General features: G+C 41.6%; 1 protein-coding gene across 1 annotated transcript; it reads left to right on the top strand.

Moving 5' to 3' along the window:
- The first annotated feature begins 736 nt into the window (after positions 1–736).
- LOC124795478 (cytoplasmic polyadenylation element-binding protein 3-like) lies at positions 737–27,393 on the top strand. The gene is made up of 2 exons (XM_047259516.1): positions 737–1,822; positions 26,791–27,393. Exons 1-2 carry the CDS (start codon positions 821–823, stop codon positions 26,878–26,880), a joined length of 1,092 nt encoding a protein of 363 aa, XP_047115472.1. The 5' UTR covers positions 737–820; the 3' UTR covers positions 26,881–27,393.

Genomic DNA, 27,393 nt, shown 5'->3' with positions numbered 1-27,393 from the left:
TGTTAAATATAAAGAAATAAAGAGTTTCTAAGGACAGCTACTTCATACTGTCATAAAAATTCTAATCCAGTACGAATAACAGTAATATCTGAAGATATTCCCGTTATTCTAATATTTTCAGACATCTCAACCTCTTACTTATTTTAACAGTTGTTTACAGTTATGTAATGCAAAAATTTCAATTAATTTTGCATTAAAGGGGCTCAAATTGTGCCAGAATATTCGTAACGTAAATTATTTGTGTTGCATAGGAAATTATCAAACAGTTCACACTAAATTCCGTTATTATATTTCACCTGACAATCAACGTCAAATAACACTCAAACGTGACGCGTTTACTGCTACGTTTTTTAGTTATATCGTTTGCACGTTTAAATAAATTACGTACATTAAATGATCTATTGCCTGAATTTGTTACTGCCCGCTCATAGACATTTCGCTTCAGTAATGCTAAACGTATGAAACAGATTTTTTAAAGCGGTGGGGAGAAAAATTAGAACGGAGAAAAAAAAAGTTTGAAACCAGCGCCTGCGTCGTATCGATTTGCGCACTCGACGTGAGCAGTAGCAGCCAATGAGAAACCTTGAGAGTCGATCGATCAACCAATGAAATGTCTTATTTACCCCGACACTAGTAAACAGAGGCGCGATAAACCTGCCATCTGGCGAGGGAACGGCAAAACAGTCAGAGAAACAAAAGTTTCGCCGGCAGCGTACTTCATAGGTGGATCGGTGTAGCAGATGAAGGACGTGTGCGTGTGAGAGTACAAGACGGTTCCCCCTCCCCCGGCTATCAAGACTACACGCAGCTTCAAGAACTAATGGGGGATTACAAGTTTAGTGTCAATTCTAACGTTGGGTCTGTTTCATCTGTGGAATTTCCCGCAAGTTCGACTAGTAGTTCATCGCTGTTTTTTACGACACCAACGTCTGTGCCGGATACTATTTCGTCACATCAGCATTCAACTATGCAAGATGAACTTCTGATAGAAAAAACTGCTGTAAAAACGACGCAGCAACTTTCACCGAATTCAGATGTCAACGGAGAGCAGGCAGTGAAAACCAAAGAAGATGAAACTTCATCTGGAAACATTGTGCAGACTGAAAACAAGCAGAACGAACAGTCACAGATCGGGCCTGCCGTTACTGCTCCGCTCCAGCTCGGAACTGGATTTAATGTATCTGAACCTAGTCTTAACGTGATTAATTCTAGTAATACTTCCACGGCTAGCTTGTGGTCTTCAGGACCGATGGAGGAGGGTCTTTTGCACAGTTTAAATGTACCTGCTGTAAATGGGACCTTAGCATTTCAGAATTTTCCTCCTACTAATCCAAATCCTTTATATAATACTAGTTTAGGACCTCAGATCGCAGGCTTACCACAGTCGCAAGGACAGCCTCCACAAAGGCGAGCCATCACAGCAACTCACAACTTTCCACATAATTTATCTCGCCAGATCCAGCACCAAAATCATCCGCAGAATATGTTTATGGCTAATAAGGGTTATACTTCTTGGTCCAGTCCTCAGCAAAATACATGGTCACCGGGCCCGCAGAACCAAGCTAACATGCAAGGTTTGTCACCGTGGAATAGAGGAAGATCTGTACCAAATTTGAATCCACTTCAAACCATGGGTAATATGGGCAATCTAGGCAACAGGAAACCTAGTCCAACATTTAATCATCAACACTCCGGAATGGTTATTTCACCGATAAAATTTCGACGCAGTACTTCATACCCAGGCAAAGGACTTTTTCCTCAACCACCAACGTTTGAAATTACCAACATGGATGAAAACAGAGAAGTGCTGCTTCCTTATCCGGTGAGTTTTATTACCATGTTTTGCATGATTGTTGTTGTTATTTTGTGTATGTGCTATGTTTACGCAGTGTGTTTTTGTTGTCATAGGTGAGCTTCCATGCGTGTATGTGTATTAAGTATTTTATACGTGTTGCAGTGTGAATCGACAGCTTGGTATCTGTCTTAGTATTTCATTCGCGTTTTATTAACGTCAGCCGCAAGGGGAATACTGCATTTACCTTTTTGTTCTCTTATACTTAGTATTTGCGGAAGTGTTATGATAGCATTCATTGAGAGATGTTTCGCAAGAAGTACAGTAAATGCAAATCTTGACAAATGTGTGTAAAGCTGTCAGTATTTAACATAACCTCAGCTGCCCATACTTATTGATCCGCTGTAATATAACACAGCCATTCAACATGGCCTCTTTACTAGCTTGAAAATGCATTAAAGCAAAGGAGCAAATCGTGCCCATGCTATTATTTTAAGTGTGTAATATACAGTATTATCAACCAGCAATCAAGACAAAATTGTGGCCTAGAAGAGCAATAGGATCTCATTGTGTTAAAGAAGTAATAAATCACTCCTGTGTCACCATTTCACGTTTTCTGGGGTTTTTTAAATAGGATTATTTTTTTAGGCCGACAAACTCTGTTATTCAAAGTGTCTTACATCAAACAGAAAATTCCTTTTGCTTGAAATTTTGTATATAATTTCATAGGGATGTGTGTGTCTCTTTCTCAACTGCAGAACCATTCATGTATCTACTAATTTTTCTTATTATTTCTATGTGCTGTGGAATGAAGCACAGAAATAGTCAATTTCATGTAGGATTCAGTGGATATTCTTTCTTCAATACAGTCCGAAATTTATAAAAGTTGGGGTGAAGTGATAGTTTTCACACAAGTCTCTCACATGACTACAGATTTGTAAAGTAAAGAAAATGCACATTCCAATTTGATTATTTACTTAGTTGGTTTACTGTGAGTAAAGCTATACCAGAATTTTTCTTGTGCAGTTATTGCTGGCACATGAAATAGGTACTATATTGTTTTCCTTTTTGGGTTGTGAAGAATGTTATGAATTCTTGTTTTTGTTCATGTGAACATTTATGTCACATTTTGCTTGAAATATTAAGGGTTTGCATTATTTTACCTCGTATCAGTAGTTGTGCATGAAAGAGAATCTTCTCAGGCATTATGATATGCATGTTGCTCCTATAGTAGCTCTGAGTCTCACTTTTGTTCTTTAGTTTTGTAAACTGATTACATACCCATTAAACCTATGTACTCCATAGGTAGATGCCTTAATTTTTGTTGGTGAAGGATTTTTTTTTTTATCCTGTAGTTAAGACTTTGTGTGTACAGTGTGTATTTCAAACTATAATCTATTGATGCATATTGCATTTTGTTATGATGAAAGCAAGGAATTCTCTTTGTATGTGGGAAAGGAAGGGAATACTGATAGTTACAATATTTTGTTTCTTTTAGCCAGTAATAAGCAAGATACCACACCAATAAATCAGTTATTACAGATATGAGAAGGTGAGGGTTGTATTATCTGTTGGATGTTCTGGTAATTATTGCACAAAGAAGTGGTTCATGCTGTGAGTAACCCTTATAGGACTTCTTGTCAGAATTGCAGGTTCATTCATTATGGCAACTGACCGCATATAATTGTAGTAAGTACAAATTGTTTATGTGCAATGAAAGGTGGAATCTTTTTGCCTGACATCAGAATTCTTTTGAGTAGGTGGGGCCTCTGTGTAGAATTATGCTATCAACTGCACAAGTGTAGTTTAGAGTGTCTTGGAGACAAAACAAAAAGAAATTAATGGTTGGTGAGCAAGCTCCTCCTATTAATCTGGTGCTATGGTAGAGAAATGTAAATGACATTCATGGATTTCAGAAGGTTAACCATTGGCGCCAGATGGCTTATTTTACAGAGAACTACACTCAAGCCTCACAAAATAGTGTAAACGTTAAATAATGTTGAAATCTATAGTATCTCCCCCCCCCCCCCCTCCAGACCAACATTTGCCCCTTATGTGCAACTACATAAAGACGACCAAAGCATATACCTCCACCGTATATTACTAGTTTTACTATCAAGATTTACGCAAATGATTCGTATCACTGTATATTTCGAAATGAAGTAAAAATAATAATTATTATATTGAATAAAAAAAGTGTATCTGAGTGAAGCTGTGAGAGTAGGCTAATACCAGATAAACAGTCACGAATTGCTTCCATTCGGAACGTGGACTACTTTCTTGATAAGATTGACATCTCATTTCCAACAACTTTGATCAGTTTACAATCAGATGAATTTACTATACTGCATATTTTGCTGTAGATCTAGAGTCTAGAGAAGTTTGCCTTTGTGGGGAAGTTCAATTTCAAAAGAAACTGAAGTACCAGCCGGCTTTAATCCGGCATAACAATATAATTCCAAGACTTTACGATTTTTTTTCTTATTTTTTTGCGTTTCCTCAGGCACTCCGTAATAACACAAAATTTCCCTGTTTAAATTGCTAACCTTTCTTGTTGATAGTACATAAAAGTTAAATCCGCTGGTTAGCGATACGTATTATTCGTACAAATTGAAGGGTTTATTGTGATAGTTTGGATTTGTTTCGTTCTGTTATGTATTGTGAAAGACATGGTGTACACCTGTGTGATAATGCTGTCGATAGACATAGTCCAAAATTTTATGTGGTGCAATGTATAAGGTAGGATGCAGTAATGCATTTTCGTACAGTGTGCATGAACTTAAGCCTCTTCTGCCCTCTGCGAATATTGTTAACACGAGGATATAATGGAAACATTTGAAGATATATATGGTCAGGCAGGAAATTGTTCCACTGTGACAGAATATTGGTTTGTGATTTTCTTCAATGGGTGACTAAACAATTTGACTTTTGAATGAATTAATAATGTTAGGCTTTGTATGTTGCGTCACTCAAGTGCGGCCCATTTTAAAGTAGATGAAAATCTTATAACTGTGTCCCGAATTATTATTTCGCTGCAGTATAAGCATAATTATTGAACTGATTCACTGTCTTATCGAGCATTATGTGGTCCGAGCCTGTAGCTTCATGCACTGCATCCTGTAGTCAGGGCATCTGCTCTAAGACATCAACTAAATGGTGATCTGCTGTGGCAGCGATTAACTCAATCTCTTTCTTATAAGTATAACGGAAATCTTAATATCAAGTTCTTCATCCTGTCTCCCACTATTTCACTTTCAGTCAGTGTTATCAAAAAAGCACAGTGAAAACCAATTCACTCGGGCCATTTGTATAACTTCTGTACCGGAATATAAATACTCTAGAGACTGCAGAACACATGGTTTGTCATCGAAGACATCGATTCAGAATTCCAACAGTTTTCACCGTGAATGTGGCTGAAGATGGAAGTCTGAAAACGTGCAGATGGTTCACCAAAAAGTACTGCCTTAGTTTCGTAAACCACATAATTATATAAGCGTAGTTGGTAACCCAATTAGTCGCTTCTTTGTACGTTTTTTCCGCATATTGCAGCCAGATAAGCTGGCTGGTGCACTGAGCTTCCTTGCATTATTGGAATGCAGTATGAGACAATATAATAGTTTTCCGTCTACTTTAAACTTCGTTTCATGATTTACCTAAAGGAGAAAAACCTCTTTCTTCCAAAGACTAACAATTGTAAGCTCTCTGATCGTCATCGCTACTCATTGGTGTGGATTTAACCGCCAATCAGAACGCTAACAGTACCTCTCATGCAATTTTATTCCGAAGACCGACTGGATGAAGGGACAATTAATTTCGTCTCTTATCATTAGAAAATTTGGATATCTATGTTCATTAATCCATTTGATTGGTGATTTTTCTTTCATTTTCTCTTCAGCCCTTTGGTATCAATGGATTGATTCCATACTTCCAAATCATCGTTTGACGAGTTCGCGGAAATACTGATAGTTGATAAAGGGTTGTAATGCATAAGATGATTTATTAGTGTTTGTTCTGCTTTACATGCATACTAAACTGCGTCGAGAAAATCACTAGGTTTCAGTGGACACCAGACGTTTTATTGTTCTTTAATATTATTTCTTTCATTCGCGAGATATACGACTTATATCTTATTTTCCTCATTGTTTCTCAATATCTGCGTCTATATACTGCTACGTTTTGTGTAAATGTTAATAGACGCCATTTCGTATTGCGAGCTGGTAGTAGCGTAACAGGATTTCCTTGTTCTGTCAGAATGTGTAAAACGTTAATGTACAATTGACTAAAAATGGAAATTTCTCATAAAGCGCCTTAAATAAGCATATGAATCTTCAAATTCTGGCGCCATTCTTCCAGAAAAACGTTCCATATGTCGTCAGTCTTAGCGACGTACAGTACGTGTGTTATTGGAGATACTGAGCTTATGAAGATAAGATGATGATAAGGAATGCTGTCTCGAGATATGAGTCGGAATTACCTGGTGCGTGAGAGAGAGAAATTTATGTGTCGGTTCTGCCCACCAATTAAGCAGAACAGTTTCGAGTTAATTCGGTAGTGCGCTGCGTAACGTATGCTTAACTAGGAACGCTGAATAAGGTCCGATTAGAGCTCTCTATTTTCTTTCATCGCTCGTCGCTTTTTAGCGTCTTGTGCATCTGCAAACTCTTGTTTATCATAAACTGAAATTGTATGATTTTCTACAATCACCATCTCTCTACAGCTTCACAATACTGGAAGTGTTTTCGGTAACCATTGTAAACGTTAAGGGAAGGTTGTACTATTCAGATTAAGCATGTTGAATTATCTCATCCAGCAGTGCTAAGCTATTTTGTGAAAATGGCAAGATAGTCTTACTGCATCGTATTTCAGTAATAACTAAATCGGATCTAACCACTTTTGTTATAGATGATGTTAGTGAAGATGAAGATGTTATGATTCTGTGGGAAGATGTAAATAACCCTGTGAGTACATAAAGTTCGTATGCACATAATTATTGTCTTTGCTGACTGGTTCCAGGGATGAATTCATCAATATAGAGGTATTTCAGATCTGAAATTTGAAAACGTTAAAAACGTTAAAAATTGCACCGTCAACATCTGCACATTTTTGGGTTCTTTCGAAAGTGTAGAATAAAAAGGAACTTAAAAATGAAAATACTATTTCATGAAGATACGATCATTTGGATCTACCTGTCCATTTGTTTTCGTTTGTACACTTTTGTCTTGATCCAACCCCCATAAATATAAGTGGGTATTGTGCCTGAATGTCATCGTGGCAACTCATTGTCAGCACGTAAAGTCCAGCGACATCGGATAGTCGCCTAATACATTTGGAAGAATTTGGAAGGATTTAGCCACACAGGAAATGCATTTGGATTCTCTGTGCCCATGGAAATGCCACGCAGCTGTCAAAGTAATAGATTTGCTTAAAAAGTATGATTGCTGTCTGTCGTTTGTTTTGTCGAACATAACGGAGCCTACTAACATGACGAGACGGAGAAATTAATTTGGAAATTGTGCTGCAACAATCTGGATAGTATCTGAAGTCATGATAAATGAAGGTGGGTGGGCGAAAATGACTGATGTCCTTCTACCACAGAAAATGATTCAAAATTAGCCATTTATATCGAAACATAGTAGGGAATACCCCATATAAGCAAATAAGCATTTTTGCAACAAATATATGTTTTTTTCCTGTAACGGAGCATTGAGAGGATGAAGTATTTTTAAAATTACATAAGCTTGCCGTGGGAGAAGACTATTTAGTGAATGAATTCTTCTGTATGAGATACACTTCACTTATCAGAAAAAGGGTATCCATTTATATATGGACCCAGCAGTTAGCTATTTCAAATCTGTAAATGACAAATAACAAAATCTTCGACGTTAAAATGTCACATTGTACAGACAAGATCGATTAATGAGCGCCATTAGTTATTGAACATAGCTGCCGTTTTTACTTTTGTTGGTTCACAGAAAATGTTACGAACCGACATTGTGCCTTTAAAAATGTAACCGTTCGTTTACTCACCAAATTTCTTTAATCTTAGATTACTACACCCTCTTAAAATTTATGTTTGCTGCTGGTACCAATTCGCGGTTCCCGCCAATCTGATGTTCTCAGTATAGAGCGTAAAACGGGACATTTTGTACTTATTTTGTATTCGACATAGATTTGGAGAGCTTATAATTGTAATTAACTAATGCTTAAACCATAAATTATAACTTCCTTTGAATAAGGGGTTAGTAATAATGTAACAGGCCTCCCCCTGCCCCCTTAGTGTTCCATGGCTATGAGATGTCGTCGAAGAGCCTTGCAGAAACTTGTTATGTCCTTGGTTACATAATTATTTCCCCAGGTGGATTACTAGGATGGGGTACAGCATAGTTTGTGATGACAAGGATGCGCGAAAAGGCTTCCGGCGTTATTTGGCTGGGATGAGAATACGCCTTTGAAACTGAACGTGATTTACGCGAGTCGTATTATCGCTAAATAATGCAGATCCCTCGGTATCCAAATTGTAATCTTCTGAAGTATGTTCGTAGCTGATATCCGATTTCGTAGATGCAAGAGACTCTCTCTCTCTCTCTCTCTCTCTCTCTCTCTCTCTCTCTCTCTCTCTCTCTCGTGGACTAAACTATGTCTCGTGTACCCTTTGTGACGCATACCTAGCAACAGAAATGATACAAAATTTTCACGGTGTACCTGTCAAGCGCTTGGGTATGAAGTTTTGCTATTTCCTCCGCATCGTGTATGTCTTTTTTTTTTTTTTTTTCAGTGTAACCCCTTATTTCGAAAACCGCGAATTGGTACCAACGGCACTCTTAATTTTACGAGGGTGTAGTAATCTAGAGTCAATGCTACATCAGATTCGACTACACCATTATGCAGAGGTTTCAACGTTGTTACTTGGCAACATCAAACTGTATTCGCTGACACGTGGAGTGGGATTGGCGTGCGTTTGACCGTGGTCTAAAGCCATTCGTGAAAACAGACTAATGGCGCGCTGTTTATTATGGTGCCTGTTACACTGCTCAGTAAATCTGACGTACCAAGGGAAATCTACTAACTTTACAAATTAAAATATTGTGCACTCCGTCGTTATCACAACCAAGACACTTCTCGGTTGTTACATGCCTTGCATTTCGAGAACCAGCTGAATACTATTGGGAATAATGTTTATGTTAGATGATGCTGTACAACTCTAAAGCGTCAGTAGTCGTGATTTGTAGATGGAGTCCGTGTAAATAGAAGCAAAAAATCATCGGTCGTAGTGCCTCATGGAGAAGACTGTCAGTCACCGAAATGTCCGGAATTATGAGAGTGAGCGTTGTTTGTGATTGTGCAAGTCACTACCAGCACCTAGATTTTTTGCGTAGAATTCTGCTCCTCACTTTCGTGTGCAGTTTGCCACTAAAATCTGAGGGACTTTGTTTAGACATGTACATCAACGTGTTCGCCTCGCAAGCCGCGGTGCATGCTTGATTTAGGTCTTCGCACTGATACTAAGGTGTCGTTGTCTTGTCATATTCTTTTCGCTTCTGGAGGAGGAGGAAGTGGAAGTTAATGACTGAATGACAAATTGTGTACCCCCGTGGTTCAAATGGCTCTGAGCACTATGGGACTCAACTGCTGAGGTCATTAGTCCCCTAGAACTTAGAACTAGTTAAACCTAACTAACCTAAGGACAGCACACACATCCATGCCCGAGGCAGGATTCGAACCTGCGACCGTAGCGGTCTCGCGGTTCCAGACTGCAGCGCCAGAACCGCGCGGCCACTTCGGCCGGCTCTACCCCCGTGCTTTGTGTATTCTTTCTAGTGTTATTCGCATTACCGGTAAGGTAGTTATACGATGGAGTCAGTTGAATTCCTGCACCGTCAACGTGGAATACCATCTCCCTAAGTTTATGTGTCGTAGTTTCGAGAGAAAGGCGTTCTCTTTCTTCCAAAGATTCCCATTTAATTTCTCTATTGCATTTTCATATGGCTGTGGCGTCCTTTCTTCGGGATGCACTCAGCCTCGTGATGCCAACTGAGGCGCTACTCGACCGAACAGTAGCGGCTCCGGTCAAATAAAACCATCATAACGACCGGGAGAGCGGTGTGCCGACCACACGCCCCTCCTATCCGCATCCTCAGGTGAGGACCACGCGGCGGTCGGATGGTCCCGATGGGCTACTTGTGGCCTGAAGACGGAGTGCTGTAGCGCCCTTTCGCGATCGTAATGGCGTGTATTTGAATATCCCCCTTCTAACAGCCGTGTACCGGAAGTCTCTAGAGGAACGGAGGGTTCCAAATGATTGGAAAAGAGCACAGATAGTCCCAGTCTTCAAGAAGGGTCGTCGAGCAGATGCGCAAAACTATAGACCTATATCTCTTACGTCGATCTCTTGTAGAATTTTAGAACATGTTTTTTGCTCGCGTATCATGTCATTTCTGGAAACCCAGAATCTACTATGTAGGAATCAACATGGATTCCGGAAACAGCGATCGTGTGAGACCCAACTCGCCTTATTTGTTCATGAGACCCAGAAAATATTAGATACAGGCTCCCAGGTAGATGCTATTTTTCTTGACTTCCGGAAGGCGTTCGATACAGTTCCGCACTGTCGCCTGATAAATAAAGTAAGAGCCTACGGAATATCAGACCAGCTGTGTGGCTGGATTGAAGAGTTTTTAGCAAACAGAACACAGCATGTTGTTATCAATGGAGAGACGTCTACAGACGTTAAAGTAACCTCTGGCGTGCCACAGGGGAGTGTTATGGGACCATTGCTTTTCACAATATATATAAATGACTTAGTAGATAGTGTCGGAAGTTCCATGCGGCTTTTCGCGGATGATGCTGTAGTATACAGAGAAGTTGCTGCATTAGAAAATTGTAGCGAAATACAGGAAGATCTGCAGCGGATAGGCACTTGGTGCAGGGAGTGGCAACTGACCCTTAACATAGACAAATGTAATGTATTGCGAATACATAGAAAGAAGGATCCTTTATTGTATGATTATATGATAGCGGAACAAACACTGGTAGCAGTTACTTCTGTAAAATATCTGGGAGTATGCGTACGGAACGATTTGAAGTGGAATGATCATATAAAATTAATTGTTGGTAAGGCGGGTACCAGGTTGAGATTCATTGGGAGAGTGCTTAGAAAATGTAGTCCATCAACAAAGGAGGTGGCTTACAAAACACTCGTTCGACCTATACTTGAGTATTGCTCATCAGTGTGGGATCCGTACCAGGTCGGGTTGACGGAGGAGATAGAAAAGATCCAAGGAAGAGCGGCGCGTTTCGTCACCGGGTTATTTGGTAACCGTGATAGCGTTACGGAGATGTTTAATAAAATCAAGTGGCAGACTCTGCAAGAGAGGCGCTCTGCATCGCGGTGTAGCTTGCTGTCCAGGTTTCGAGAGGGTGCGTTTCTGGATGAGGTATCGAATATATTGCTTCCCCCTACTTATACCTCCCGAGGAGATCACGAATGTAAAATTAGAGAGATTAGAGCGCGCACGGAGGCTTTCAGACAGTCGTTCTTCCCGCGAACCATACGCGACTGGAACAGGAAAGGGAGGTAATGACAGTGGCACGTAAAGTGCCCTCCGCCACACACCGTTGGGTGGCTTGCGGAGTATCAATGTAGATGTAGATGTAGATGGGGAAAAAATCGGAACACCTAGGAGGAGTTGTGCGACACGAACGAAAGTTGGTAGGCGTGCTTCTACATGTGACAGACGATATCCTTTCAAATTTCGGTCAATCTTATAAGAGGGGTGCTAGTAGTGCCATTATGAGAACGCAAATCAGGTTTGCTTTAAATACACGCTATAACGTTCGTGAGCGTTAGTTACATTTGAGATTGGAAGTGGTGAGCTGATATTATTATGAATCTCTTTAAGGCGACAAAGATGCCGTTATCAGCGCCTCACCAAGTTTGAAAGAGGTCGTTTAATACGACTACGAGGAGCTGGCTGTGCCCTCTGCGATATTGCAGAAAGACTTGGCAGGAAAGTAGCCACTGAACGTGACTGCTGGCATCGGTGCTCACGAGAATGTAGAAGACCAGGCTCCGACGGCCACGTGGCACTACCGAGAGAGAAGACCACCGTGTTCGGCGTATGGCTCTTTCGCAGCGTACTGCATCTGCAGTAGCAAAGCACCGCCATTTTCGACTTCAGTGGTGTCAAGCGAGAGGTCATTGGGGGGTCAGGGTGGAGGTCTGCTATGTTTTGTGATGAAAGCTGGTTCTGCCTCGGCACCAGTGATCGTCGTGTGTTGGTTAGGAGGAGGCCAGTTGAGGATGTACGACCAACCTGTCTGTGTGCTAGGCACACTGGACCTACACTGGAGTTGTGGGCTGGGTTACGATTTCGTAGGACAGCAGGAGCACTGTCGTCATCCTACGCACCCTGACAGCAAATTTGTACATAAATATGGTCATTCAATCTGTTGTGCTGCCATTCAAGAACAGGAAGTGTTTTACAACAAGATAACGATCGTCCAGGTACCGCTGTTGTAACCCAACATACTCTACGGAGTGTCGACATGTTGCACTGCTCTGCTCGATTACCGGGATTGTCTCCAATCGAGCACGTTTGGGACATTATCGGACGACAACACCATCGTCACCTGTAGACAGCATTAACCATCCCCGTGTTGACCGACCAAGTGCAACAAGCATGGAATTCCGTCCCACAATCTGACATCCGGCACCTATACAACACAATGCAGACACGTTTGCATGCTTGCATTCAACATTCTGGCGATTATACGGTTATTAATGTACCAGCATTTCACATTTTGCAATGGCTTATCTCACGCTTACGTTGACCTGTGATCTTACGGTGTTAATCACATATGTTACGTAGACGTATTCCCGAAATTTCATTACTGTACATTAATTATTCTTTGGTCCTGAATTTTGTTTCCGTCAGTGTATTTGCGTTGGAACAGTCCACTAATTGGCACTAGGCTTCTACATCTCCGACTGGCATATTGTTCAGACAGGATCCTCGCTGTGAATAAATAAGGTGCTCAGGAAACGAGTCGTCCTAACTGCAAATTCGTCCCTTGTTCGTTAGTAGTTTCAGCAGATTATTCCGTAAAAGTTTTCCCTCTCCGTGCAGTTCGTCGTCTTGACGCGGGCAGCGTCAGAACCGCAGCAGATGTAGCAGCCATCGCGAGTCTAGTCTGAAAGCGAAACCGGGTCGCGGTTACTTTCATTTGTTGCTAAGCTCTCAGTTCCGTCGGAGCAGTAACCTCCTGCCGCCTGTTCGCGAGGCCGACTAACCGGAATGCTGTCCGGCAAGTAGGAGTACCTGTGTTGCATGAGCGCACTTAGAGCCAACGCAGCGCGCAGCTGTCACCGAAGTTGTAGTCTCCTTCCCTGCGCGACCGTCTGGGTTCCTTCACAAACTCGAGGAAAACTGAAATCTGTTCGAATCAGTGCTCGGAGATACCGTGCTGTTTATTGTACAAGTTGCGGATCCTATGGATATTTGATCTGACAATTTTTCGGACCTAGCTATATTCGTAATTTTCAAAGGTATCGGTACACGTGGCATCGTTCATTTCAAAACCATAACTAGAATCGTACTTGCCAGCGATAATAGCATTGCGACCTTTTTCACACTTACATATTAAGTAAAAGCAAGAATGGGCACCAAGATTTCCACTATTTTATTTTGTCCTGGGTTATACGACACACGAAAGAAACCGTTTAAAGAAACTGGAAGTTAACTACACCTTTCAGTTAGAAAAATATGTCCGATGAACTTCTTTCCAAAAACATCTGGTGCAGCTGAAAATATTGTGTGGTGTCACCGCCCGACACCACACTTGCTAGGTGGTAGTTTTAAATCGGCCGCCGTCCATTGGTACATGTCGGACCCGCGTGTCGCCACTGTGTGATCGCAGACCGAGCGCCACCACAAGGCAGGTCTCGAGATACGGAATAGCACTCGCCCCAGTTGTACGGACGACGTAGCTAGCGATGCACACGGACGAAGCCTCGCTCATTTGCAGAGCAGATAGTTAGAATAGCCTTCAGCCAAGTCAATGGCTACGACCTAGCAAGGCGCCATTTGTAACATTGCATGTATCTAAAGAGTCTCACTTGTATCGCCACAATCTCCAGATGTACCAAAAGGATGGATTAAAGTTAAGTATTCCAGAAGCTACGTACTTTTCTTTATAGCATTCATTACGTATCCTGTTTCAGGCCTCACGCCATCCTCCTTTTGGCTTAGCGCGTGCCTTTCGGCTTCCTCTCATTGTGTCTAGGCTGTCTTGTCTAGACACAACATATTGTATTACATCTACATATACTTTAAATGTTTGCAATTATATGCCAGGTCAAACTGCAGTCATATTACACTGAGGTGACAAAAGTCATGGGATAGCTATATGCAGATATGGAGATGGCGTACACCAAGGTATAAAGGGCAGTGCATTGGCGGAGTTGTCATATTGTACTCAGGTGATTCACGTGAGCCGCGCGGTTTGAGGCGTCATGTCACGGACTTCGCGGCCCCTCCCGCCGGAGGTTCGAATCCTCCCTCGGGCATGGGCGTGTGTGTTGTTCTTAGCAAAATTAGTTTAAGTAGTGTGTAAGTCTAGGGACCGATGACCTAAGCAGTTTGGTCCCTTAGGAATTCACACACATTTGAACATTTTTTTGATTCATGTGAAAAGGTTTCCGGCATGATTATGGCCGTATGTCGGGAATTAACAGTCTTTGAACGCAGAGTGGGTGTTGGAGGTAGACGCAAGGGATATTCCATTTCGGAAATCGTTAGGGAATTCAATATTTCGCGATCCACAGTGTTAAGAGTGTACTGAGAAAACCAAATTTCAGGCATTATCTCTCACAACGGACAACACAGTGGCCGACCGAGAGCAGGGGCGTGTGCGTAGGGTTGTCAGTGCTAACAGACAAGCAACACTGCGTGAAAGAACCGCATAAATCAATGTGGTACGTGCGGCGAATGTATCCGTTAGGACTTTAGCGGTGAAATTTGGCGGTAATGAGCTATGGCAGTAGTAGACGACCGACGCGATTGTCTTTCGTAATACGAACGCCTGCAGCGCCTCTCCTGTGCTCGTGACCATATCGGTTGGACCCTAGGCGACTGGAAAACTGTGGCCTGGTCTGGTGAGGCCCGATTTCAGTTGGTAAGAGCTGATAGTAGGGTTCGAGCATGGCACAGAACCCACGAAACAGTGTACCCAAGGTTTCAACAAGGCACTGTGCAAGCTGGTGGTTGCTCAATAATGGTGTGGGCTGTCTTTACACGGAATGGACGGGTCCTCTGGTCGAACTGAACCGATTATTGACTGGAAATGGTTATTTTCGACTACTTGGAGACTATTTGCCGCCATTCGTGGACTTTATGTTGCCAAATAACGACGGAATTTTTATGGATGGCCATGCGCCATGTTACCGGCCCACAGTTGTTCGCGATTTGATTCAAGAACATTCTGGACAGTTGGAGTGAATGATTTGGCCACCCTAATCACCCGACACCAGTCCCACGGAACATTTTTGGGACATAATCAAGAGTTTAGTTCGTGCACAAAAGACTACATCGGCAACACTTTCACAATTACAGATAACTACAGCAGTATTTACGCAGGGGATTTTTAACGACTTTTTGAGTACATGGCACGTAGAGCTACTGCACTACGCCGGGTGAAAGGAGTTCCGATACGATATTAGGAGGTATCCCCATGACTTTGGTCGCCTCAGAATATACCCTTCATTGCCGCCTTAGTGAATTGTGTATTGGAATGCGGTTTCCGTCAAGCATAGGTTTTCGAAAGACGAAATATCCAGAGAATTGTTTGTGAGGACGGATACTTGGTAATGTTACTGTCCAAACCCATCCAACACTTTCCAATATTCTGCTATGAATAACAAGATGTTGCGCAAGCGGTACGGTTTGTATGTGCATAGTGGCAGCTAGTAAACAGGCAGACACCAAACAACAACTCGTTACAGAATTAGTTTAAGCCGTACCACAGAGATACTAAATAAACAAACGTGGAAGAGTCTCTCGGAATTTACGGGGCTATTACACACTTAGTACATGTGGCGCACTGCAGCTCGTAAATATTTCAAGACAATCACATAAATGTTCCACTAGGAACTGCGTGCATACGCAGATTGCATTCCACATAGTAATAGGAAACACAGAACTGGACAGTTTATTATGATTACTCAGTTGTAGTAATCCATTTTACCCTTGGCGACAGTGGCGCATGATGAATTTATATAAGTTTATATTTATTTACCCAACTGCATCAGTGGTGTTGTACAAGCTGACATAACGTTTTTTTCTTGCTGATAATGACCGTTTCCACCGAATCTGGTACCATATATAGATTTATTTTACAAGCGGCTACTGGCGGTAAATAATAAGATCTCCTTTAATTATGAATAATATTTTCTTGGTCCTTTTTCTTATAATCATACGATTTGGTAATAAGATTCCTATTTCAGCTGAGAGTATGTTTTACAAAGACCGCAGTATATTCCATGCTTCTCAATTAAAATTCCAGTAATAAATATGTAACGATTACTGTACATTGTCTATGATACCGTCTGGTATATTACACAATCACTGTTACGCAGATCGTTAGGCGGTAGCGAAAAATCAAAATCGGCCAGCCCGCGCGTATTGCACGGTCACAGCCCCATTTCAGCTTTAGCGTGCACTGTGTGGTTTCTCCGGCTAAGTAATGGCCGGTGGTTCGCACCGCTGTCCTCGGGTGGAAACCCTACGACTCCACCGCGTTACGACGTGCTTTCTGTACGTCGCCTCAACCGAGAAACCACAGTCTTTCTGCCTAACATCGCGGCTGCGGAAGAGTTGGGCGAATGCAGGTCAGATGTATGCACAGAAACAGACCTCGCCGCAGCCGCTTGAGCACATGCCAGCTGCCGCCTACAGAGTGCCAGGCAGGGGCCGTGAGCTCGACAGAGGGACAGCTTCACGAGTTATGCTCCATTTTACAATGCATGTCTAAGGGAAGCACTCGAAACGTCTCGACTGCGTTTGAGTCGATATCGTGGTTGGTAAATTTGCGTGTTTCGATTGTTCTTCCTAAGTTTGTTATATGCTCACGGGAGACTATACTCGTGTTTTTAGAGAAGAACAAATAAAACAGTTTACAGCGTCAGCCACTTACTTATTTTTCCACTAGACGTTCCCATGTTTCACACCATCTGCAGGTGGAGATTTGTCATCGTTACGTTGCTGGCGTTAGTGAGGAGCAAGGTGCCTTTTCATAGTAGCAGCAGAACAAGTGCAAGGCAGATTATGCTGCGTCTTTTGCTTTCTCTGGACAACAGCTTTATTACCAGCAAAAGACACAACATAATCTGTCTTGCACTTCGCCCGCTACTGTGGAAAGTCGTCTCCACCGGAAAATGATGGTGGGAGTCATCGAAGCGCGCAGTGGAAAAATGAGCGACTGACGCAGTAAACTGTTTTATTTACATTATCAACAGTCGTAGCCCCCAAGACACCGCCCATTATGGACGAAACATCCAATCGTAGACAAGTAATACGGATGTTTAAAATCCTTCTTTGCAACTCCTACAAATTGTGTATTTATATGAACGTACACTTTTTCTTTTATTAATTTTAAAATATCTTCAGCGGAAGTCTTTTTTGTCTGATTTCCGCTTATATCTTGAAGTGTCGTCTGCGTAACACACCCAAATATCCGTGCGTTTGGCACTGTTATTTCAGGACCAGTTGAGTATATTGCGTCGTATACTATAATGAAAATGTGTATTGCTGCAAACCAGCTTGAAATTAGACCAAAATCATCAGTGCCAAACGCATGATTACCTGGAAAATGTGCATGCAGACGATACTGGATGTAAGCGGAAACTGGACAAAAATGCTAACACTGACGATGTTTTTTATGTCAAAAAGCCGAAACGCGTATGGTAATATAAATACTATAAATTTTTTGTAGTTACAAAGACTGATTTTAACCCTTGATAACTGTACCCTCGTAAAATATGCGATTGCAGTAGGGTATGAAGCAGAACTTTCCTACTTAATTTGGTATGTAACATAGCATTGGAGATCTAATAATGGTAATTAGCTAATGCATTACCTATAAATTATGACTGCCTTTGAATAAAATGTGGAGTATTAACTTTACCATGATTTACTTGCAATGTAATATTTTCCCCTTGAGACCTCAGGGGTTAGTACCTTTACTAATTGTAAAGCAACTACGAACACTGGCCACACAGATGAAGAATTCATAGAAAATTTATCACCCCAAATTGTCTGAATTCCAGTTTCTTAAACGAACATACGCCCAAACGAGTTGATGCCGTGGTGAGACTCTGGGCTAACAGTCAGAAGGATGGGTGTTCAAATCTCCGTCTAACCATCGAGATTTAGGTTTTTTAATGTCTGCTTAATACAAGTGCTGGGATGGCTACTTAAAAAATGACGCGGCATGTCTCCCTTCCGTCCTTCTCTCTAGCTTCTGCTGCGTTTCTCATGACCTCACCGTCGATGGAACGTTACACGTAATTATTCCTCCTTTCAAATTTGTGCATACCAACAGCACCGACGTTTGAAAGTTGCGTGTTTCGGGAAGAATGTTGACGAATGATTCCGTAAGACTGTTGGGAAAGTAGCAGGGATATGGAAGGAATCATTATCTAGTGTAGGAAATGCGGATATACGTACATATTTACTAAGACTGCGGCAGTGACGAGCAGCTGCTGAAAGTAGGCCTGAAGTACTCGTAAACAGGTGGTCGTGCTACCGGTGGCCGCTTCAGTGTACAGCGCCTGTGTCACGAACCGCTCACTGAAGGTTGGAGTTTCACTTCCAGTTTCCCTGCTTTTTTGTTTGTCGCACCGCGGGGCGCATAGTTGGAGAGATGTATTCAGATTTCCCTGTAACATACTTTACAGTTTTGATATTGCACACTGAATATTTTAGTGAGCATAAATCTGCAGAGCGCGGTCTCAACAAAAAATTGAACATTCTTATACAGGAGGCTGGCGACGTTACACCATTTCAGGAAGTAAGTGTATAAAGGGACTATTGTTATCTGCTGTCCAAGCTCTAGACCTAGTACTTCCGTTTCCGTCAAATTAAATAGTTACACACTAATCCTCCATCGCTGCTATCTGCCTTATCGCTTTTATCACATCCGAACATAGTGGACGAAGATGCATACAACAAAAGAATTCTCTCATACACATGGAACACTGAAAGACAATGTGGGAATGACCACCACGTGCGTTTCCTCTTCTTCTTCCAGTTAACAATTGGCTCTTCACAGCTGCAGTTATTATTCGTCGTCTGCTGAGGACTGTTATCGCACTGTACTGCGAAAGAGATGCGGCGAGGTACCAGCGAAGTGATTGCTCGCTGGACGAGTTTCCGTCCACAGCTCACTGAAGAAAACGTCCAAAATATTTTTCTCGTCGCAGTAAATCCGAGTTCGTAAAGGATGAGCTTCAACGCTTTTGATTTATGGAATTTTAGCGTATTTTCCCTATAACAATCTCTGTATCCTCGTAAAACCACGGTAAAGAAAAAACGTCGTTAATTTCCTTGGTGTTCTGCACGCTTTCCTCTTTCTTTTTTCATATCAAATGTACATTGCACTGCGGATTTCTGCTTGCTTGTAAAGTGATACATAAAATCTTATGAGTTTAGTTCACATACTTCCATTTACAGAAAGTGGTTAATTTCTTCTCCCCTTAAACACCGGTGTGTTATAGCAGCAGATATTTCTTCCCATCAGCAAAACTGCATAAGTGTACGACATCACTTGTTACGGGCATATAATGCTTTGGTATTCTAGCTAGGTGGTTCAATATATGATTCGGAATAATGGCTTTGCAACTGATATAAGTTATACGTAGTTTGCAATTACTGTTTCAATATAATCCCAAGATAACCCTTCAGTACAGCAACAAATGTTAGTTTTCTACTTTTTTTTTCATTGAGCACGTGTACAGTGTAAATGCATCAGGTCGACAGGGCAGTACAGATACAACTTTCATTTTTCTAATAATTCACTTGTCGAACGGCACTATGCGAACTTATATATGTTCCTGCAAGATCACTTAGTAACTAAAATGTTCACATTACCGGTTGTGACAATTTACTGCCAGTTTCAGACGTGATAATCCACAGCTTCGTCGTGATGCATAAAAGTTCAAGTTATGCACTCCGAACATCAGGAGGTGGTATAAATATGTCAATTAACTCTACGCCATGTCGTCACACAATAAGAGAGACCGAAATTAAATTGAAATGTTATGTCTCGTGACGAAACTGTTAGTAAATTAGTCACACCCGAAGATGGCAGTAAATTGCCGAAACAGCTAAAGTGAACATTTTAGTTATTGAGCGATTTTGATGTAATAAATTCATATATCAATATAACCTTCATGTTCTCTTCTTTAATCATATAATCGTCCACGATATAACTACCCGTAAATGTTATGAGGAGCGTAAGTTTATAAATCCGCAGACCTATCATAGTCGATGTCCTTCTGTTTCGGGTGTTATTCACTGTAGTTTTAAGTGAATTGTAACTGTTGTCCTGTTTTAGCCGGTAGCTACTACGGGATCATATATGTACTGTGAATAGATTATGCGAAGCTTGTTCAGTAATTGGAAAAAGGGATAATTATTATTCTCCCCGTGTTAGTGCAATCGCCGAAAAAACAATTCCTTCGTCATACTTGAGAAATATATTGTGAGATATGGTGTCATGAAATGAAATGAGTGGAATGGAAAAGATTGCCTTCCATGCATTTTCCCGCTCTATTAAATTATTTGATTGCAGTTGTTGCCGTCAGTTTTGTCTTCGGCTGGAGCTATGTATGGGAGTGTCAGACGGCATAAACATGCACAGTAACAGTTCTTGTTATCCTAAAAAAAGCAGTTAATTTTTATTTGTTTGTCGTATGAAATGGTCGCGTTGTCTGTGAGCATCTATGCATTACCAACGAACCCAACGCACAGCATCTGTCAAGGGAAAAGACATTTGGGATGTAAACTATGTTGCCTACCAGTCTGTGATTAGCACGCTTCAGGCGCGGACCTGGCTACATTCTCAGGGCATCTGCTTCGAAGTTATTCCGTATCGTATTTAACACAGGATAGTTCGTCTTCTAGCATACCCTGGTGCCTTGTTACAGTCACATCTTTCTACCTGTACTGCACCATTTTATTGAGTGATGGATTCGTACCGGTTACGAGACTACAGCACGCAACGGTCATCCGAAGTTAGGATTGCCGAACTATGAATCTGTTAGGCACTGCCACAAGCGTAAATGCCCTTGCCCATTTAGGTCTGAAAATCTACTGTCCATCCAGTGGCACATGAGAGAACGGCGACAAAATGCGATACCGAGAGAAAAGTGCAGTTCCAAGGTGTAAGTCGACGCAGAGACGGTAATAGAAAACAAATCAGTGTTCACGGAGCAGTGACAGATAGTATACTGCAGGAGCAGTACCGCAGGCCTTTATTTGTTGTTCAAAATAGCATTTTTATTGACAAAAGCTGGTTTTACTTCCGCGTGCTGATAGAACACGACGAGGATACCGCCAATCCGCTTTAGCTAGCGCATCCTGCAGTGTCATGCATGCAGCAGCACGCTGTCTTAAACGTGTGGCCACTACACTAAACTCACAGTCGTTTCTAGATATTTGCTCACACGTGAAATTTGAGCATCCATTATTTGTGCGCGTTTCCTCTATTGTGCAAACTGTCAGTCTGTGTACGTTTTCTTCGCTGTAGTTATGCAACAGAACTCAGTTTCAAACATACGTATGGTTCGCAGTAACGCACCTATTATACTGGTTACATCCAGTTTAAAGCGCGCATTTCGAACATTAATTACTTCATTAAGTTCCAAAACGTCGGAGCGCTTAATACAAGTCAAATATACGAAGGGACTTCAAAAAGGAAGTTACACATTATTATGGCAGGCCAAGTAACTTTTGTTGATTTCTGCACTACACTTCAAAATGACACAGATACTTGACACTGTTTTTCAGCATCGTCACAAAGTCTCTGTAAGAACGTTCTACAAATCGTTGTATTCCTAGACGATAGAAATCCGCCCCTTAGACACGGAACAATCGAGAACCGCTGTGAGATCGTCCTCATTGTTCAAAAATCTCTCTCCCGCAGACCTTCGTCGTCGTTTGTAGTTGATGTCTGTAAGCATCACCCACAAATCTGTGGCCTTGTTCAAATTGTTGGCATCATTTCACTACAGCTTGGCGCGACGTTGCATTTGGTCCACATAAAGCAAGACTTTCATGGTGAATCTGTGTGCAACTTAAATGTCTTGCCCACAAGAACCCTACTACCCCCTGTATTTCGGTTTTGGAATGCGTCTCCAGTTGCCGTACTATCTCATTCCCACACTTCTACACCTGTTATCCGTACCGCAGCAGAACTGTCTGCAGGAAACCTTGAACACGTACTCTTTTTCTGACGGTTTGCCACTGTTGTTGCACAGTTGTCTTAGCACGTAACGATATACGTAACTTCCTTTTTGAACTTCATGCGTAGCAAACTCTTAAAATTAAGTTGTTGGTAGAGGTATGCACTATGTACGCAGTATGAAATTTTCTTAAAATGTTTGAGAACAACATAATTCAAACTATGATAACGACCGAAGGCAGTAAATTATTTAAGTATGAGGTGTAGTGAAAATTTTTAGAAATTGGTCAAAAAATGCGTATGAATTCCTAAGGGACCAAACTGCTTAGGTCATCGGTCCCAAGACTTACACACTACTTAAAGTAGCTTAAACTAACTTATGCTAAGAACAACACACACACCCATGCCCGAGGAAGGACTAGAAACTCCGGCGGTAGAGAAATTGGCCATTTTTCGCCTGTGTTAGTCTTGTCTTTGATGGCGACGACATGCCGTCCGTTGAAACAGAGACACTGGCCGCTTTTTATTTTTCTGAACGTTCATTCAGTACGCGTTTCACTTCACCCAAGTTTCGGCATTTCATTCGATGTAACTTCGCTGCCGGATGGCCTTCCTCTCGCCGATGGAGCCTGACGCTCTTACAGAAGAAACCAGTGCCTGAAGTGTCACGCCTTGAAAACAGGTACAAACATCTTCATAATTAGAAAATATAATTCGCTCATCTTTTGTCGTATCTACTCGTAAGTACCACTCGAGATAGCCATAGTATGTGACACACAGTGGTTGATTTGCTTTTAGTTACGCAATGCAGGGACGAGTGCGGCCAACTTTTCTCCTCCTGAACAGAAACAATTTTATGAAGCAAAGGTAATAGAAAATTTAATAATTGATTTTAAAGTACTACCGGAGGTAACCAATTTTATCTCACACTGTATGGTCATGTAGAATAATCAGAGCACAACGCTAGGCTCTTGGCCACACGCAGTGATAAAAGAAAGTGTAGATAGTCGTTTGAGAAGGGGCCTGAAATACGACAGGATCTTACTAAACGTTTTGCCATAAATAAATTATTTATTTATTCCACAAAGGGGGGGGCAATTGAGTTCCTTACATGTATAAGATTGATACAGCTACCATCAAATTTGACTGAGAGCTTCAAATATGTTCTATGTTACGGCGACGGAGCGTATAGAGCTACGTTCTTAGGGCGAGAGGCTTCCAATTCGTGCTCACGGTTTGTCGCACCATATTTGCTTCGTCCCACGGTCACCTCTGCAGGTCAGCAGCGTTTCGTCTTAGGCTCTGAGCTGTCTGCGCAAAACATCGCTGGATCCCTGGTTCCGTGGAGTTATAAATAAGTCGCCACGTGCCCGCGTTTCTGGTCCAAGTCTCCTCTCGCCAACACATTATTAGGTAGCCGGTAGAAAACCTTGGACGCGGTTTCAATGAACATTCCGAGGTTATTCAAGTGGTTGAGAGTAAAAGAAAATAAATTACACGTACCCCACTCAGTATTTATTTTGTTCCCTCTGCTTTGAATTGGTGAACTGTGTTTCTAGTAACCATGCCACCATAGTTCTCAGCTTTTACCTTATGTCCTGATGGCCTATGGGATAGTTAAAAACATCTGAATTCTGCCTGGGGCATTGCACCTGAAATCTAGTGAGAGAGGCGGATTGTTCTCCTGGTCAGATATTTCGAGCGGTGACGTAGGCGGACGGATCGATGTCGTACTGCGTAGTCGCCGCTTCTCTGATAAGAGACGCCATGCTGTCGCCACGAGTTGAATTTCTATGAAAATTAAGCACTGACATTGGTGGTGAGAGCTACTCGTATTGTCTTCGCGAGAGTGTGTTTCCAGTTTTCGGTCAGCGAATTTCCATATTCTTTTGGTGTTTTTGTATTGCGTTTTAAGGGACAATCTTCTTCAAAAACCATGCAGTTTTCCATTTTTTTAAAAATTAAGATCGTCGAAAAACAGTGTTTCTTAGCAGACAAATGGGTTTCAACCCTCCTCCTTGGATTTGGTTCCCCTAAACCTACAAATCCTGAGATTTTACTGCAACAAGCGCTCTGCATGATTGTCAGACTCGTACTAGACTTCTGAAATGATTTTTTTCCACCTTTGGTTAAACAATAGACACAGATTTTTCTGCCTTACATGCTTAAAATAAATGGAGATCGAGAACAGTACTTTTTGAGTACATTGTGACTTTGTTGTTAGCATCTTCTGTGAACCTCTCGTCTTCTCACCAGTGGTAGTGCGATAATTAACTCGCCGTCGGCGTTCTTATAGTGATTTTGGAAGGGGATCGGGGGAAGTTGCTCTTTGCGCTGCGTGGATGATGCTCGCGCCCTTAGGGCATAATTTTCACCTCGCGTCTCTTCGTCACTGGAGGTGCAAGTTCACTGATAGGATGGAATCAAAACGTCACTGGAAGTGCCACCCGTGCTGCTGCGTATCTTACGTCGTAGCTGCCTACTGCCAGCACGCCTGAACAGTGTTACAGAGCGAACTGGCGAGGTCGCTCTTGTTTGGTATGAACGGGTCACAAATAATCTTCTTCCAGCCCTCCTAACTTAGCTTTTTTCACCTTCTTTCAAATCACCTCATTTAATTGCGTGAATGGTTCGAGGCCACGGACGATCCGCTGCATCACACTTGTCCAATCCGAGCTTGCCCTCCGTCTGTAATGACCTCAGCATCATCGGATCGTTAAACCGTGCTGTTCCTTCCCTCCGAAGGCTGTGAATAAAGAGTGAATTCTCATTTGAATCTTATAAGACGCGTATATCCTGTAACACTCTATTGTAAGCTAATTTAGTTGACTGGTCGTGGAACTGTTGCCGCGGGCTTGGAATACCTAACATTAACGAACGGTATGGTGCAGAGGTAGTGTCTTCGAGTCGTACTTATTTTCCTTAAATTCTGGCAGAAGAGGGCCTGGGAGGGCGTCTTGCTTGTGACAAACTTATCACTTATTTCCACAAACATGTATGTTGTGGTGTGGGAAATAAGAGTCCTATTTTTTGATTTCGCGCAATAGTGTTGAATGTATCTTGTTAAAGACGACCTTGCTACTGAAATATCTAAACAGAACTAGGAATCGAAGGCGATGTCTCCGCGTTAGTAAGGAGCAACATTAACCACGACATCTGCAGTAATTTTTGTTAGTTATTTGAACCGCTATGTTACAAACAGATTTTGGTTAGTAAGGGATTCATAGCAGAAAATTCTGACTTAAGCTGTCCGCATGCGAAGGTGTCTGGCAAGGTGTCAGGCTTATCATCTACAGAAAATCGTTGACAGCTAATGGTTTGGAGGAAACATAGTAGGATCTTTGTGTTTCAGCTGGCAAATAAAGGAACATGTAAATGAAACTTTGAAAGATGAAATGACTTTACATTTGTGATAACGGAGATTTCTTTCAATAATTACAGAACAAAGGATTACAGCTAGACTTGTAAACTATTTTATGACATTTTAGTCAATACCTACATTTCATAAAAATGATAGCGCGATAGCTACAGTCGCGAAATAAGACCATCATAACCGTCTTCCAAGATGTGAAATTATGTGAGCAATAAATTATGTCAGCTATAAAATATATCATTTCTACGATATGAGTTCACTCCTCAGCAACCAGTGAGAATAACCGAATAACAACTAATTACGATAACTTAGAATACAGTCCTTTTGAGAATGGTAGTGTACCTGGTTAATCGCAACTCATACATTTTCTTCTCCTAGAAACATTTTATTCTTGTCTCTTTTAAGTACACTGATATGTAGGCCATTAAAAAGCAAGGACTGCCTCAGCGACTGTGCATTTTCACCGAGAAATTTTTTTCTCCAATTGAACTCCATATTATTATGTTTGGAAAATTATAATCGGCTCTCGCCTCGATAAACAATGACAAGCTGTAATTCTAAGTGACCCATTAGTAGCATAATAAAATAAATTATATTTGTTTTTTAATTTTTTGTCTAGTAAATGCTACTTGAGAAGTAGTTTTAAATTGTGTAGTACTCAGTTCTGTTTTTATTTAGAATGTATGTTTGTGTTTATGTAGAATACTGTGAAGCAAGTCGATTAGAAGTCCTTTAATTTGGATTGGTTCTTGGTGCTGGTTTATACATATCGAACAAAGGTAGTATTTTAGTGTGTAATATCTGCCATTTTCCTGCCCTTAGTTCCATCCAATGCTGGAATTCCCGAAGCGTTTCCCATGCCTACCGAAAAAAATCATTCCTCCCTCAAGCCTTTCTTTGTTCCACCAAGACCTCCTGAACTGCTGTCTGTCGAAGTAAAGTATCCAACTGGAATCCCTGGCATTCGCCGTCTCACTTCTCCTTGGCCATCCAGAAAATTTATAACAGCTCCATCAGTAATGGGATAGGCAGGTGATTGGTAGCCTCTTGTGGTTCTTTCCCTTCCCATGCGGTGTCTCTGGTGGTCATGCCATTGGCTAATAGCACGATAATGTACCTTTTTGTGTGTGAACATTGTCCTACAGCGCAATGTGAACCTTGTTTACAGACCGCCAGAAGCACTGACAGCCAAGATGCTTTCCTGCCGGGGTTCAGCTGTAAGAAAGGCCGACGCCCGTATGTTGGGACAGTGACCTGAGGGCAAGGCAACCGTGCTCCTCACTTGTTTTGACACCGGCTTGAGCACACCTTGATGAGGACCGCCAACCACCGCCATTCTGTAGAGGCTTTGCCAGAACATCGCCGAAAGTGCGGCGGGATGCCCGTAGATATGGAATGTTTGGAGAAAAGACGTCGAATGAATTGCAGTGTGTAAAGTATGCAATGATTATAATTATAGAGGAATTTATGGAACTCGTTTGATTATTCCCTTCAAGTATTGACAGATTGTCTCAGACGTGTCCAAATGCAGCTGTTGTTTGCTATGTAAACACAGCATATTGATGAGACCTTCTCCTATCTCTCTCTCTCTTGTGTTGTCTGTGATGGTTGAAACTTAAGTCCACAATCGTATCAAGCATAATTTCAGACCACGTGTTTGTGTACTTCGCTTTTGATTAGTTTCTTTACCGAAATAAAAATGTCTGATTGTGCCATGTAATTTTTTGAATCCAGACTCATACAATACAGAATAAAGAAAATAGAATTACCA

This window comes from Schistocerca piceifrons, chromosome 4, assembly GCF_021461385.2.
Source record: "Schistocerca piceifrons isolate TAMUIC-IGC-003096 chromosome 4, iqSchPice1.1, whole genome shotgun sequence".
NCBI lineage: Eukaryota > Metazoa > Arthropoda > Insecta > Orthoptera > Acrididae > Schistocerca > Schistocerca piceifrons.
Note: the sequence above shows the minus strand (reverse complement) of the source record. Positions and strands in the feature narration are given on the sequence as shown.

Coding starts and splice junctions, on each gene's coding strand:
- LOC124795478 (XM_047259516.1), top strand. CDS start 821: ATGGGGGATTACAAGTTTAGTGTCAATTCTAACGTTGGGTCTGTTTCA. Junction 1,823..26,790: donor AAGTGCTGCTTCCTTATCCG/GTGAGTTTTATT, acceptor CCTTGTTTACAG/ACCGCCAGAAGCACTGACAG.